The sequence below is a fragment of the Bos indicus x Bos taurus genome, chromosome 6 (genome assembly GCF_003369695.1).
Source record: "Bos indicus x Bos taurus breed Angus x Brahman F1 hybrid chromosome 6, Bos_hybrid_MaternalHap_v2.0, whole genome shotgun sequence".
NCBI classification, from domain to species: Eukaryota; Metazoa; Chordata; class Mammalia; order Artiodactyla; family Bovidae; genus Bos; species Bos indicus x Bos taurus.
Window position 1 is genome coordinate 58,825 of NC_040081.1, and position 16,206 is coordinate 75,030.

A 16,206-nucleotide genomic window follows, 5' to 3' on the forward strand; every position below is an offset into this window, starting at 1 on the left:
CGGGAGCGGGGTGGGAGACTCAGGCGGGGTCTGGGAGGTGCTGGCTGTCGCGGCTCGAGGCAGGGACACCCCTGAACCTCCACCATGCATTCCCCACGGGGCAGAGTCGTCTGGCAGCCAAGGGTCGAAGTTAAGAGGGCAAGTTCGCAGCAGGTTGAATGAACCCCTGTACCCACTGTGGGTTCATTTTAAGTGCCTGGAGTGAGGTTGGTCAAGCCCTTGCTGAGCTTGAGTGAGGGAGTCCAACAGGGAGGACCGAGCTCAGGGTGAGAGTGAGGGTCAGCTAGCGTGGTGAGTCCTCCTCAGCTGGGTGGGTTCTGGGGACGCCCTTGAGTTCAGGGCTGCCCTTTCAGTAGCCTCACTGGAGGCCTGTTTGGGGGGTAGAGGGGGCAGAAGCCCACTTAGAAGACGTGCTCATTCCCAGGGGTGGTGGTTTCTGAAGGAGTTTATACTGGTTGGTTCGACTGTGACCTTGCAGGGTCATGTTTGACAGGGGGCCTGAGCCATGGGCACAGCCTGCCTTCTCCTGCACTCCACACTCAATTGTTGTCTTTTTGGCAGCCCCTCCCCCCTCTCTGCACCCTTGAGAGTGGGCCTGAGCCCAGCCCCCCTGTTACCACGGAGCCCCTTGTGACCGAGTGGGTTCCAGTTCTGGGCTCCTGGGAGATGTGCTGGAGGCAGAGCCTTCATGCAATTTGGTGGTCATAGTGTGAGAGCAGTGGTCATAGTGTGAGAATGGTCTGTGTGAGAGTGGTGTGTGAGAGAAGTGTGTGTGAGAGTGGTGGTCGTAGTGTGAGATTGGTGGTGATAGCTCGGTAGCCGAGGTATCCTACCGTGAAACAGCGGTTGCCCCCAAGTGGGGGGCTGCCCCCATCCGCGAGGATGGGTCTCAGAAGGGCCCACCTTTGGGCGTTATTCCAGTGCTGCAACCCCAAGGCAAAGACGAAGACTAGGAAAGACTTGGCCTCGGCCCACGTCCTGGAAGCAGAGCGGCCTGAGGTGAGAGCAGCCGGGGGCTGGGCCCGTCAGATTGGCCCTCACCCGGCGAAGCACTGGGGTTGTGTTTCACTTTGTTAGCATGGTTGTGGGCCCTGCAGGCCAGGGCGTTCTGGCCTTAGTGGGCAGGATTGACCCCAGCAGGTTTACCTTGTAAGAGGTTGTGCAGTTGCTGCGTGGAGGATGGGCGGGGGCCCCACAAGAAGGGAAACACTGGCTGGAGAAGTCACTGGGGCACATGGACTGAGCTATAGAGTCAGTCCTTGAAGCAGAAAGGCTAAGCCCCTTAATGTCTCCCTTCTTGCAAAGAAAGGATATACGGGCTGGAGGAATCTCTGGGGCATGAGGATCGAGCTAGAGAGTCAGTCCTTGAAGCAGAAAGGCTAAGCCCATTAATGTCTCCCATGTTACAAAGCACAGACCAGTGTGTCCAGTATTTTAATGACAGGTACCTACTGCTTACATGTACGACATACACCCTCATAGCTACACATGTCTACTACATGCCTCTTACAAGTGCTGGGCACTGTTCTGGGTGCTGAACACTCAGTATGTAGTAGGGGATACGTAGCCCAGGATTTTTTTAATTTCTGCAAAGAAAAATAGAAGAACGAAAGACTCCGTGTGGTTCAGTTTGAGCAAGTTCACCACATGGACGGCCCTGCATGCACGCAAATTGTGGTACAGTACATATAACATAAATTTAACATTTTAACCAGTTGATTGAATGACTGGGTGGTTTCTGTGGAGTCAGGGTAACAGATGGCTTTGAGGTGCCATCTGCCTTTTCCCCAGAGAAACACTCCAAAGCCTCGTGGCCTTGTAGACCTTCCTTTTTTTCTTCACTCTCCCCAGTGGCTCTAGGTCACTGGTCTGTGTGTCATTTAAGAATCTCTTTATCCACTTTGTTGTTAGGTTTACGTTTTGGATAGTTTCTCAAATGTCCCTGGGTCTTGAGAAGGCAGGCTTGAATGCCAGGTTCTCTCCTGCCGCATGCCTGCCAGGTCGAGGTGGAGGCTGAAGGCCGGTCTGAGTTGTTGTGGTCTGTGTGGTCTTGGGGTCAGTGGACCCCTCTTCTCTGGAGGGGCATGGAGATCCTTTGTGTGGAGCCTGGAGAGACTTGACAGGGTCAGTCTTCACAGTCTCACTCTCTTTTTAATTTATGTTTGCATTTAGTTTCTCATTTAACTGTTTTCTAGGAATTTCCAACTCTTGAAGAATACACATACAGGGAGCAGCTTTGTAAAAGCAAAGAGGAAATCGCTCAGCTAAAAGCTGAAAGAAACAATACCAGGGTCAGTAGGGGGATTCTCACGTGTTGACATTTGCCCCACGGGGGTCACTGCTGGCCTCCGTGTGCTGTCTTTAAACTTTGTCTGATTTTCAAGTCATTTTCCACATCTTCCCACTGAACAGACCAGGGTGGATCAGTTCTGGGTTCTAATACCTTGCTTCAAATTTCTGATGAGAGCTAATGTAATTTTAGTACATATGAGGGGGGAGTTCTCTTAACTTACATTTTTGTCCACGCTACAGTTTGTGTGGGATCTTAGTTCCCCGACCAGGGGTTAAAACCCATGATCCTTGAAGAAGTGTCGAGTCTTAACTACTGGACCCCTGGGGAAGTCCACTCTAACTTGCGACTGAACTGGCAGGATTCCAACGTGCCTTAGCAGGTTTCCGGCTAGAGCGTGAGGCTGAATGGAGTTATCGGCCCAGAATTCGAGCATGAGGTTGAAGGTGTTCCTTTGGTCCTGCCCTGCAGCTGCTGCTGGAGCACCTGGAGTGCCTGGTTTCACGATATATTCCACCCGTCGGGATGACAGCAGGCAAGCGGCAGGCGCAGTCCCCAGCCGGCATGAGGAGTGAGGTGGAGGTGCTCAGGGCGCTGAAATGGCTCTTTGAATACCACAAGGCCCTGGACGAGAAGGTACCAGCCATCCGGCCATCCTGGATTCGTACACTTGCTGCCTTGTTAGGTGGATGGTGCACATATTTATGTAACTGGTTGACTTTTGAGCGTCTTGAATTCTTGTATATACATTTTTTTCTGTAAGAAGTCAGAGTTTTATATGGTTAAAAAGCGTTGCCTGCATACATGCTCAGTCATGTCTGAACCTTTGCAACCCGGTGGACTGTAGCCCACCATGCTCCTCTCTTCATGGGGCTTCCCAGTCATGAATACTGGAGTGGGTGGCCATCTTCTACTCCAGGGAATCTTCCTGACCCAGGGATCGAACCTGCCCTCTTGCATTGGCAGGCGGATTCTTTACCACTGAGCCACCTGGGAAGCCCCCAGTTAAAAAGTATTAGTTGGCATGAATGTCTCAAGATTTATTATATTCTGTATATCAATTTGCAGTTAAAAACTGGGTAATAATTTAGGATAATATTTTGTTCTCTCAAACTTATCATTTAAAGCTGTTAACAAGCAGATTCTCTTGACGTTAAGATCAATGAGAGACATTAAAGGTATTCTGTGACAGTATCCATGTATTAGGGTGAGTATACACTAAGAAGTGTACTAACATATATACACGCATCAACACACAGTGACTCGGCCCCTTTTATTTGAGTTGAGAGCGTGATTACGAGTAGCACTCGAAAGGTGTAGTTTGTTAGAAGAAGAATTAGGTGCCACACATAAAGAGGTAAGTTTGATCAGTCTTTGTGTAATTTTCGTGAAGTGTTTGTCATTTGAATCCTTTCATTTTAAAAAAGAATGAAGGCTGTAGTGGTGGGCATCAGATGTTATTTATCTTTCTGATTGAGGACCAGCCCACCAGGGTTATTTTAATGACTAGTAAACTAGACTTGTGGCTCAGAGTTGCAGGATCTCTTAAGTACCCCTTTGTCCAGTAGAAGACAAATGCTGACTCTAATCACCTGGTGGTATTCGGGATGGATAGCATCACCATGTATTTTCTTTTTATGTTGTGTTTTCAGTTTAGAGTTGAGTTTTCCAGGTGGAGTTTTTCTGTCTTTACTTATTTCTTTACTCTGATTCAATTTTTTTGGTTTTAGCAGATGATTCTTTCAGAGGAGAATAACCAGGAAAAGATACTAACGGACAGGGTGCTTGATGTACATCATGAGCAAGAAAACATGCCAAGCGCCAATGGAAAGGCAAGTCCTTGGTCTCACTCTCTGTCTGGTTCTCATCTTACCATCCAGTCTGTGCGGGGCTGTTGGGACCTCTCACTGATGCACCATGTAGGTTTGAGTGGCCATGAGGGTCCTGTGAGCTCCCAGAGCGCAGAAGGCAGTTTTGACCTCACAGATTGCCCGGAAGTACTGTGTTCCCTCCCTCCCAAAACCAGGCTGTGTAAGGCTTCCTTTCCCCCTTAGAGACCCTCCGACGGCTCTCTAAGCCACAAGGAAGACATGGCTAAGAAGATGGAGCTCCAGGAAATCATAGAGAGGCAGTTGCAGGAGCAGAGCCAGATGGAGGAGCGCCTGGCAGCCCTCTCTGCCCACGTGAAACATCTGGAGGAGGACCTGGACACGGCCAGGAAGGACCTCCTCAAGTCCAAGGACATGAACAGAAAACTTGAGCGGGACGTCCGCGAAGTGAGTGACTGCAGCTGTGTCTGTTGTCCTGAGGTGGAATGTGGGTTTCTTGTTCTCCCGGGGATCTCTGCCTTGGGATGGCTGCGTGAGTAAGAGCAGATCACTGGAGAGACCACAACTGGCTGCCTCCCTGCCTCTGTGTCGAGGTCTCTGGAGTAGAAGAGGCCTGGTCCAGGCGGTCCGTTGGCAGTGGACCAACATGAGGGCAGCCCTGACGCTGTGCTGCACCCTGGGTGTGGACTCCTCATTTCCACAAGTTCTGGGGGGCCCACTGTGTTCCTTTTTTAAAAATTCATTCATCCATTCATTCATTTATTGGCGTATAGTTGCTTTACACTGCTGTGTCAATTTCTGCTGTACAGCAAAGTGAATCAGTCATCTATCTATCTATCTATTTACGTATCTGTCTCTCTTTTAGATTTCCTGCCCATTTGCTTCACCACAGAGGACTGAGCAGACTTCCCTGTGCTGTACACTAGGTCCTCACTCATTGACTTTATGTGTAGTATCAGTGCTGTATTTATGTCAACCCGAGTCTCCCGGTTCATCCCCACCCCCCCCCCCGCCCCCGCAACTGCCTGTCGAATGTGTTCCTGATGATGCTGAAATTTGCTTCTGATTCACTCAGGCGAGTCTGGTGACACCTGTGGAGCCTGTTCTCTCGGAGAGATGGCAGCATGCTGTGTGGGCTCTGCTGAGGCAGCTTACCTGGCCATTTTCTCGAGTTTTCTGAGGTTCCGCTCCTTGAAGGGATGTGTGACAGTGATACCGGCAGTCAGACATGTTGAGTGGTGTTTGCTCACCCTCAGATCCTCAGGCCCGAGCTGTGTAACCATGTGGAATCGTGATGTCTCTGGCGGTCATGTCTGCGGGTGTCATGATTTATGAGAAACTCCCTAGCAGTCACTGTGAAAACAGAAGAGTGCTGGGGACTCAGGCCTCTTCCTGTGAGCCTCGCCTCTCCTCTGTGCACAGACAGACAGCACCCACCCAGCCCACCCCTCCCCCGTGAGACCGTCTCAGAGAGAACCCCTCCAACATGTGGTACAGCAAGTGTCCTTGTTTAGTAGCTTGGTGTGAGTAATTCTGTGTGAGAACTCAAAACAGAAATATTTGCACAGGTTTGCATAAGCTATTCACACTACTCTTTGGCAACAGGAGATTAGGTGGTAGAGTTTAATACGTATAGAATTCTAGAAAAAGCATTTTCAAGACCTTTCACTTTTAAAGTTAGGACTTTGCCCACATTGGTTACTTAGTGCCCAGGGAGGGACCTGAAGTGGATTTTGAAGTGGCGGACAGGAGTTGCACCAGCAGCAAGTTCTGGTCCTGGTTTGAGCGTTTTATCCATGTGGTGTAATTCTGCTTTTGAAGAACTAGGCTTGAGAAGGCTGCTCCCAGTTGTGTACAGTTTGACTTCTGTTTCCACTCGTTAATATTCTACTTTAATTCTGAGGAAATTGCATGAGACTTTTCCAACTTTTACTCGAGGAAACGAGCCTCAGAGCTCCCTGTTGGATCTGTTGAAGGTCCCTCCCTGTTCTGGGTCAAGCCCGCCTGTATGGTGTAGCAGACAGAAGTCCTGACTTCATGCCAGATACCTTCCCTCCTGGAATTCTTGCAATAACAGGGTAGTTTAGTATAGTTTTCGTTTGCTGTTTGGGTTTATTATGTAGAAAAGAAGCTTGGTAAACCAAGTAGCTGGATAGAACGTTAAGACAGATGAATGCCAATCATGGCCAACGTGACCTTTGGGATAGGCGCATTTTTGCTCACGTCTGAGAAAACTGCCGTGTCTAGGACTTTTATTCTGAGGACGTTAACTTTATGTTTGATTTGAAACTTAGGACGACATCAATAATAAACTTGAATATGAAATTGCAAATAAGGATTCTAGGCATCGACAGGTAATGGCTTTTATGAACTGTGTCTGACTTTTATAGTAGTGAATTACTGAGGAAGGAAGGTAAAGATCTTTTCATGTGACTCCCACATTGGAAATCAAGTCCCAGTGTAAAGTTCTTATGACCCTAAAATACTGTGTTCAAAAGTGTGGATGTACATCATGGTAAATCAGCTGTACTGGAAGGAAATACATTTTTAAAAAATTGCGGGTGACTACAACTTACAGGTTTGAATTATTTGGGACTTGGTTTAACCATTTTGTGGAATTCCATTCCTGACTCTTTTGTTTTACTTGAACGTGAATCTGTTGGTTTGTTAGAGTTTTTACCGAAAGAGTAGAGAGCAGCAGGGAACTTCACGGCAGCTGGCTGCCTGTTGGGAACTAGGGTCACTGTGACAAAAGGCAGGGTTAGAGCTCCGGTCTGATTAGGGTTTGTACTTCCTGTGGTTTGGTGAGCCTTACTTGCTCCTGTTCCCGAGTGGTCTCAGGTAATCAGGATTTAACCAGGAAAACCAAATCTGGCTTCTCCAAAACAAAGTGAGTCAGTCTGGTGTGTGCCAAAGTGTATCATTGTCCCCAACCCAAAAATAAAATACTAGAAAGCCATTGAAAAGTATGATGGGGAATGCTAATTAAAAGCATCACGATATACAAAATAATGGCTGTAAAAGGCAGATCAGAAAATACTATGTACCATATGCTATTGTTTTCTGATGGTTTTAAAGCATAGCATATTGTTTGTGTACGTACATAGAGGAATACGCACACAGAAAAAGTAAGAAAGCTGCTTAGAAACAAATGCTAACCTCTCAGGAACCTGAGCTTATAGATACTTTAATTTTTTTCTTTTTTAAAAAAAGAATCTTTGTGTATGGTGTTAGAAAGTGGTCTAGTTTCATTCTTTTACAAGTGGTTGACCAGATTTCCCAGCACCACTTATTAAAGAGATTGTCTTTAATCCATTGTATATTCTTGCCTCCTTTGTCAAAGATAAGGTGTCCATATGTGTGTGGATTTATCTCTGGGCTTTCTATTTTATTCCATTGATCTATATTTCTGTCTTTGTGCCAGTACCATACTGTCTTGATGACTGTGGCTTTTTAGTAGGGCCTGAAGTCAGGTAGGTTGATTCCTCCAGTTCCATTCTTCTTTCTCAATATCGCTTTGGCTATTCGAGGTTTTTTGTATTTCCATACAAATTGTGAAATTATTTGTTCTAGCTCTGTGAAGAATACTGTTGGTAGCTTGATAGGGATTGCGTTGAATCTATAAATTGCTTTGGGTAGTATACTCATTTTCACTATATTGATTCTTCCAATCCATGAACATGGTATATTTCTCCATCTATTAGTGTCCTCTTTGATTTCTTTCACCAGTGTTTTATAGTTTTCTATATATAGGTCTTTAGTTTCTTTAGGTAGATATATTCCTAAGTATTTTATTCTTTCCGTTGCAATGGTGAATGGAATTGTTTCCTTAATTTCTCTTTCTGTTTTCTCATTATTAGTGTATAGGAATGCAAGGGATTTCTGTGTGTTGATTTTATATCCTGCAACTTTACTATAGTCATTGATTATTTCTAGTAATTTTCTGGTGGAGTCTTTAGGGTTTTCTATGTAGAGGATCATGTCATCTGCAAATAGTGAGAGTTTTATTCTTCTTTTCCAATTTGGATTCCTTTTATTTCTTTTTCTGCTCTGATTGCTGTGGCCAAAACTTCCAAAACTATGTTGAATAGTAATGGTGAAAGTGGGCACCCTTGTCTTGTTCCTGACTTTAGAGGAAATGCTTTCAATTTTTCACCATTGAGGATAATGTTTGCTGTGGGTTTGTCATATATAGCTTTTATTATGTTGAGGTATGTTCCTTCTATTCCTGCTTTCTGGAGAGTTTTTATCATAAATGGATGTTGAATTTTGTCAAAGGCTTTCTCTGCATCTATTGAGATAATCATATGGTTTTTATTTTTCAATTTGTTAATGTGGTGTATTACATTGATTGATTTGTGGATATTGAAGAATCCTTGCATCCCTGGGATAAAGCCCACTTGATCATGGTGTATGATCTTTTTAATGTGTTGTTGGATTCTGATTGCTAGAATTTTGTTAAGGATTTTTGCATCTATGTTCATCAGTGATACTGGCCTGTAGTTTTCTTTTTTTGTGGGATCTTTGTCAGGTTTTGGTATTAGGGTGATGGTGGCCTCATAGAATGAGTTTGGAAGTTTACTTTCCTCTGCAATTTTCTGGAAGAGTTTGAGCAGGATAGGTTTTAGCTCTTCTCTAAATTTTTGGTAGAATTCAGCTGTGAAGCCGTCTGGACCGGGGCTTTTGTTTGCTGGAAGATTTTTGATTACAGTTTCAATTTCCGTGCTTGTGATGGGTCTGTTAAGATTTTCTATTTCTTCCTGGTCCAGTTTTGGAAAGTTGTACTTTTCTAAGAATTTGTCCATTTCTTCCACGTTGTCCATTTTATTGGCATATAATTGTTGATAGTAGTCTCTTATGATCCTTTGTATTTCTGTGTTGTCTGTTGTGATCTCTCCATTTTCATTTCTAATTTTGTTGATTTGATTTTTCTCCTTTTGTTTCTTGATGAGTCTGGCTAATGGTTTGTCAATTTTATTTATCCTTTCAAAGAACCAGCTTTTGGTTTTGTTGATTTTTGCTATGGTCTCTTTTGTTTCTTTTGCATTTATTTCTGCCCTAATTTTTAAGATTTCTTTCCTTCTACTAACCCTGGGGTTCTTCTAGACCACTTTCTAACACCATACACAAAAATAAACTCAAAATGGATTAAAGATCTCAATGTAAGACCAGAAACTATAAAACTCCTAGAGGAGAACATAGGCAAAACACTCTCCGACATACATCACAGCAGGATCCTCTATGACCCACCTCCCAGAATATTGGAAATAAAAGCAAAAATAAACAAATGCGACCTAATTAACCTTAAAAGCTTCTGCACATCAAAGGAAACTATTAGCAAGGTGAAAAGACAGCCTTCAGAATGGGAGAAAATAGCAAATGAAGCAACCGACAAACAACTAATTTCAAAAATATACAAGCAACTCCTACAGCTCAACTCCAGAAAAATAAACGACCCAATCAAAAAATGGGCCAAAGAACTAAATAGACATTTCTCCAAAGAAGACATACAGATGGCAAACAAACACATGAAAAGATGCTCAACATCACTCATTATCAGAGAAATGCAAATCAAAACCACTATGAGGTACCATTTCACACCAGTCAGAATGGCTGCGATCCAAAAGTCTACAAATAATAAATGCTGGAGAGGGTGTGGAGAAAAGGGAACCCTCTTACACTGTTGGTGGGAATGCAAACTAGTACAGCCACTATGGAGAACAGTGTGGAGATTCCTTAAAAAACTGGAAATAGAACTGCCTTATGATCCAGCAATCCCACTGCTGGGCATACACACTGAGGAAACCAGAAGGGAAAGAGACACGTGTACCCCAATGTTCATCGCAGCACTGTTTATAATAGCCAGGACATGGAAGCAACCTAGATGCCCATCAGCAGATGAATGGATAAGAAAGCAGTGGTACATATACACAATGGAGTATTACTCAGCCATTAAAAAGAATACATTTGAATCAGTTCTAATGAGGTGGATGAAACTGGAGCCTATTATACAGAGTGAAGTAAGCCAGAAGGAAAAACATAAATACAGTATACTAACGCATATATATGGAATTTAGAAAGATGGTAACAATAACCCAGTGTACGAGACAGCAAAAGAGACACTGAGGTATAGAACAGTCTTATGGACTCTGTGGGAGAGGGAGAGGGTGGGAAGATTTGGGAGAGTGGCATTGAAACATGTAAAATATCATGTAGGAAACGAGTTGCCAGTCCAGGTTCGATGCACGATGCTGGATGCTTGGGCTGGTGCACTGGGACGGCCCAGAGGGATGGTATGGGGAGGGAGGAGGGAGGAGGGTTCGGGATGGGGAACACATGTATACCTGTGGTGGATTCATTTTGATATTTGGCAAAACTAATACAATTATGTAAAGTTTAAAAATAAAATAAAATTATAAAAATATATGTTAAAGCTAAAATAATAATAATAAAAAAAAAAGAATCTGTCTAAATGTTCTACATTGAAAGTTTTTCAGAGTAAGAAGATCTGTTAAAAGAATAATCGTGCATTTACAAATACTAGTTGACTGGCATTTCACCAGGCATGCTCTTATCAGGTCTGTATTTCAGAGGAGATGAAAGCCATATTTTGGCTTACATGCCCATAGCCAACTGTGGTCGGTAGGGTTCCCTCTAAATGATGATTCTGGTGATGTTTTAAGAAGGGTCCATAGTGAACCCTTCTTCCCTTAACTTGTCAATAAGAATGAATAAGATTCTACAGATCTTCTTTAATATATAAGAACTTTTTTTTTTCTTTTAAAATGTCCTTGGGGAATGCTTAGGAAAAGCAAATACTCTGGCAGGAGGTGTTCTGCTCACTGAGACCAAGCCCAGGAACACTGAGAGAAAATTTGCCCTGATGGAGCTTCTGAAACAGAATGAATCCACTAGACACGTGCATTTAGGTTTTGTCTCAGCTTACTTAAGGCGACAGTGGCTACACCTCTCGGCCTGTGTTGATCCTGTGCTCTCCCTTTGTAGACAGAGGATAAGAACCGCCAGTTGCAGGAGCGCCTGGAGCTGGTAGAGAAGCTGCAGCAGAGACTGCAGAGGGCAGAGACGCTGCCCGAGGTGGAGGCGGAGCAGGCGCAGAGGGTGGCCTCGCTCTCCAAGGTGCTGCTCTGGGTCCCTGGGGGGCGGGCGCAGGGAGGGCCTGTTCCCCTGCTCTCCCACCGCGCCCCTGCCCGTGCTGCTCAGTCCACACAGGAGCGCAGACGCGGGGGTCGTGCTGCCCGTCTGAGATGGGAGCGCTCCCTGAGTGTCAGGCAGGCCCCACTTCTGCGTCATCCCTACGTTAATTTCCCTCCAGTTTTGTCCCGAGTTGTGTGTGTGCCTAGGACGCTTCAGCTCCGAGTGACTGCTGCTCAGAGTTCAGTCAGCCACTCAAAGCCTAGCAGCATAGAGACCTCAAAAAATCCCATTCTCCTTTAAGAGATGGCCAAAACAGCTCTGTAATGAACACAGTTTTAAGTCATTATCCATACACTTGTTAAAGAAGTCCCAGCAGGGCACATGCAGACCCGAGGCCCCACTCCCCACTCGCCGTCCCCAGGAGCCCGCGGGTGAGAGGCCATGTCCTTGGGATGTGGCGCTGCTGGGGGCATCAACCCCATTGCCAGCCAGCCAGCCACCCTGTCCTTCTGATGGGAAAGGTGTTGCCCTGCACTGCCGGTGGGCACTGGCTGAACATAGAGAGTTGGGCTGGGTCTGTGCTGACGCGGCTGTCGGAAGCCTTGCCAGGAGCTCAGTGAGCGCCTGAGGGGCCATCAGGTCGCGGGAGGCCGCCGGTGTCAGGTGCTCATAGACCCTCCCAGAGCAGGCTCACTAACAGCCGCCAGGGGGCACCCTTCTGCCTGTGATCTTCCTCTCCAGGCTTGGTTTCTCCTCTCCCCTGGCATCTCTGCTGTCCATCCCCAGTTGGCCTTGTAGTCCGACCTTTTGTCTTCCGGGAGCTCTACCACTCAGGAGGCTAAACGGTTCGAACTTCCTTCCCAGCTTAGGAAGGTAGAACGTGTGCCTCGGGTTTGCCGCTGTCTGCTGCCCGCGCGGGCTCGCCACAGGCAGTCCGAGGAGGGAGCGCAGCGGCCGTGGGTGTGGGGCCTGGGGCACGGAGAGCACGTCCCTTGTCACGAGCTGGTCACCAGCATCCTCCGTGAGCCATGTGTCACACACGAAGCCACGCAGGCTGTGTGAGCAGGCATGTGGGCGTGCCCCCGGTGAACCCAGGGCCCGTGGTTCGCACAGAGTATGGCCCGCTTGCTGCCCCTGCGATCACAGCCCGCGTGCTGTCAGGACAGGGTTGTTGTGAGTGGAGCTGACGCTGTTCTTGGCCTACAGGCAGGAGAGAGAGACACAGCAGCATCGAGGATAGGCTGTGCCAGATGGAGGCCCAACTGGAGGAAAAGAACAAGGAGCTGCAGCGGGTGCCTGTGCTGATGGGGAGGCGGCATCTGGGCAGGAGACGTGGCTTGGGTGGGGGCGAGCACTGCCTTTCTCCACCACTCCCGTCTCTGGCATCGAGTGTGTGCCTGTGTGGCCCCATCTGCTGATCCGGGCACCCACCTCCTTGGGAGCAGGGCCAGAGGTGGTCGCCCATAGGCAGTGGGCAGGAGCCAGGCTTCCCCACATTCAAAGAGGCTGCTTGATGCTCTGACCAGCCAGTCTGGGGAGCTGCTTGGGATACAGGTGGACCTCACGACTGCCCCTCAGACAAACCTGGGGGTGCCAGCCCGGGGCCCATGAAACTGAAGGCATGGCGCCCAGGTGTGGAGCCTCCTTGCCTCGGACGTGGCGCTGGAGTCCCACATGCCAAACCGCTGGTCCAGACATGGTGCGTGTGTAGGATGGCCTCCTCTAGACAGGAGAACCGCAGTTGCGCTGCGACAGAAGGTGCGTCAGGAAAGGGTGATGGTGGAGGCTCCCATCACGGAGTCCAGAGAGAGGTTTCCTGGAAAGGTTGGCCACACGGCAATACAGATCATCCAGGAAATGGAGTGGGATCCTGGGTCCAGCCTCACATGTCAGTACTGTCCCCACCATACCTGTGTTCTTGGGCCTGGACTGCAGAGCCTCACAGGCGGGCTTCCAGGGGACAGTGGTTCTGACTCCCATCGTGAGACCCGCGGTGAGGCGCCCTCCCCGCTTAGGCAGAGAGCTCAATATCTCCTGATCAGGGGTGCACTTCTTACTTTCATAACTGCTGCTCAGAGGCTGTTGAGATCGGGATGCTGTTTATGACTAGACTAAGCCAATTCAAAGTCAACTTTTGTTTTGCTTTAAAAATCTTTGAATGCCGATGCCTTATTGTGGAAGCTGTGACAGGTGTTGTTTCCTTGGGCTCAAAAATCACTGCAGACGGTGACTGCAGCCATGAGATTAAAAAATGCTTGCTCCTTGGAAAGCTATGACAAACATAGACAGCATATTGAAAAGTAGAGACATCACTTTGCCGACAAACCATATATTCAAACCATATATGACAAACCATATACTCAAAACTATGGTTTTTCCGGTAGTACCGTATGGGTGTGAGAGTTGGACCATAAAGAAGGCTGAGCACTGAAGAATTGATGCTTTGGAATTGTGTTGCTGGAGAAGACTCTGCTTTAACAGAAAATAAACTTTTTAAATGTATTATGATGGAGAATTGCAAACATGCACAAAAGTGGATGGAGTAGTATAATAAATACCCATGACCCGTCCCGTCAATTAGTCTCAGCAATTTCTCATACAGAGCCAATCTCAAATAGATCATTCTTTTGTCTTCTCTCCATTTTTTTTTTAATACAGTAGGTCCTAAAACAGCTTTTTAAACCTTGAAATTGATGCTTATTTTATAAAACACAGACTTGGCAACTTTGTTATTGCATTTAAAAATTGCTTGAGGTAATTATTTCCAGTTTTTTAATATGAATTTTCATATTGGAAAAGACCCTGATGCTGGGAAAGATTGAAGTCAGGAAGAGAGTGGATGGCAGAGGATGAGATGGTTGGACGGCATCACCAACTCAGTGGGCATGAGTTTGAGCAGATGCTTAGCAGAAGTCGAGTTACATTTTCCTTATGGCTAATCCACTGCTATAACACGTATAGCACTTCTGGTTTTGAACACTGACTGTGTTTGCATTATAGATGGATTTAGAGTGTGTGGCTGTTGTGTGTGGTTCAGAATTCTGAGTAGTCCTTTCAGGGATCACCCAAAAGCTCAGACAAAACGTGAGCCATTCACGTGGACTATGCTGTGCATCAGAAAGATAATACGAGCCACCTACACAATCTAAAATTTCCTAAAAACCAACGGGCTACTCGACGTCCTTCTTTCACCACGAGTCTTGAAATCCTCTGTGTGATTTCCACATCGGGCTTTGCACCAGCCTGTCTCACGTGCTCAGGGGCTGCACGAGGCGAATGACTGCCGTGGCCGACAGCACAGAGCTTCTAGGTTGAGTTGAGTGACTCACAGACTTGGCCCGTTTGACTTGTTTTACCCCATGAGCAAGTGAAGTGGGCTGTAGAGGAATGAATGTGAGGAATGCAGGTGAGCTCCATGGAGACAGTTTAAAGCAGTGAGAGGAGGGAGGGCAATAGAGTGAGTCTTGTCCCCCTGACCCAAACCCCCCTCCTGAAGTCCAGCTTCTCTCTACAGACTTCATCATTGTTAATGGCTTGCCATGTTTCCTCCAGAGAATCCTTTCTACACCTGAGATGGAACTTCCTTTTCATTATGATTTATAAGGGTTAATATTGTTCTGAGTGTTTCTATTTGCTAGGGACTCTTAGAGAACATTTTCTCAGAATTAAAATGTTGGGAGTTGATACCTACTGATGTAACCTGTTCTGCACATTTTGGTGCAAGTCACTTTACATCCAGAAAGCAAGCAGTGCAGGCTGTGTCATTTGCTGTTTCGTAGGACCAGCTGATTCTAAACCTGGAAACCCTGAGAGCCGAAGTGGACCAGACGAGACTGTGAGGGGCTCCCTTCCACCACAGGTAGGCTGCTCCCCTGGGCAGCTCCCCTCAGCGCTGTCGAGTGTGACAAGGGCTTGTCTGGTGTGTGGACAGTATGACTGGGTGTTGCTCATGGTCGCACCTCAGGGACCCTGTAGCTCCGTGGCCAGCAAGAGGGAAGAGACAAGCATCGTTCCTTAGGGTCAAACTTGGTACCACAGAGTGGTCGTCACAGGATTGACAACACTCAAAACCACAGGCAGAGGTTTGGAAGTAGGGGGCCGACCAGTTGATATTTGGGCGTATTCATTTGAGGGGCCTGACAGACTGTGACACTGATGTTTCTGAAGAGTCACAGGAGGTTAATGACCTGTAGTCTTTTGACTTCGGTGGGAGGAATCACCTGGCTTGTGAATGAGGAGAGCAGATTAATGAGCATCCTGATTTTTTCTTCCTCATTGTTATAGGGGCGGTAATTCTTAATAAGTATTTAAATGTTTCTTTGGCTTCTTCACGGAAAATGGTCACAAATGAGAGAGAAACTTTAGCAAAGGTTATTAAGTGCTTACTGGTGACATTCATTCATCTGTAGGAAATTGACTACTGCTTGAATCCTGACTTAGGAGACAGTTTGGAGCCCATACGCATATTTCTGTGTTTGTGTGCTTAGGGGATCCTCGCAATCCAGAGCCCCCACCCAGCCTTCTTCTAGAGAAAAGGAGATGTCATTTGAGACAAAGGCAGAGCCAGAAACTGGTCCTGTGTCTGAAACCATGGCGGGTGGAGTTCCAGGAGAGCACGTGCCCTGTAGAATAGGAGGGGACGTGGCCGGACTTGGTGGCAGAGCTCCTCCAGGGTGAGGGGCTGGGGCTGTCAGAGGTGGGGAACCCCTGCTCCCGGGGTGGACGAGGTGAGTGTGAGGAGGACTGCGTAGACAGTGGAGGAAGAGGAGGTGGACACGGCCTCCTCCTCTTGGGGGTTTTTGGGTAATGAGGAGGGACCTGGTGCCAGGAACCGAGGCCTGACACAATTGGGGGCTTCAGATGGAGAAGCCTGGGGCCTGGTCACCAGTCCCGTGTGTGTCAGTGAGAGTGAGAGACGAGAAGAGGAAGCAG

General features: G+C 47.0%; 1 protein-coding gene across 1 annotated transcript in view; it reads left to right on the forward strand.

Moving 5' to 3' along the window:
* Positions 1-882: 882 nt before the first annotated feature.
* LOC113894762 (liprin-alpha-1-like) overlaps positions 883-16,206 on the forward strand; it is a 30,386-nt gene continuing 15,062 nt past the window's right edge. Inside the window, 13 exon segments of the mRNA XM_027545420.1 lie at positions 883-999; positions 2,196-2,291; positions 2,762-2,926; positions 3,573-3,647; positions 4,021-4,122; positions 4,345-4,606; positions 5,195-5,340; positions 6,414-6,473; positions 11,125-11,256; positions 12,073-12,154; positions 12,490-12,615; positions 12,986-13,098; positions 15,054-15,133. Of these exon segments, the coding sequence (XP_027401221.1) occupies positions 883-999; positions 2,196-2,291; positions 2,762-2,926; positions 3,573-3,647; positions 4,021-4,122; positions 4,345-4,606; positions 5,195-5,340; positions 6,414-6,473; positions 11,125-11,256; positions 12,073-12,154; positions 12,490-12,615; positions 12,986-13,098; positions 15,054-15,133 (1,556 nt within the window).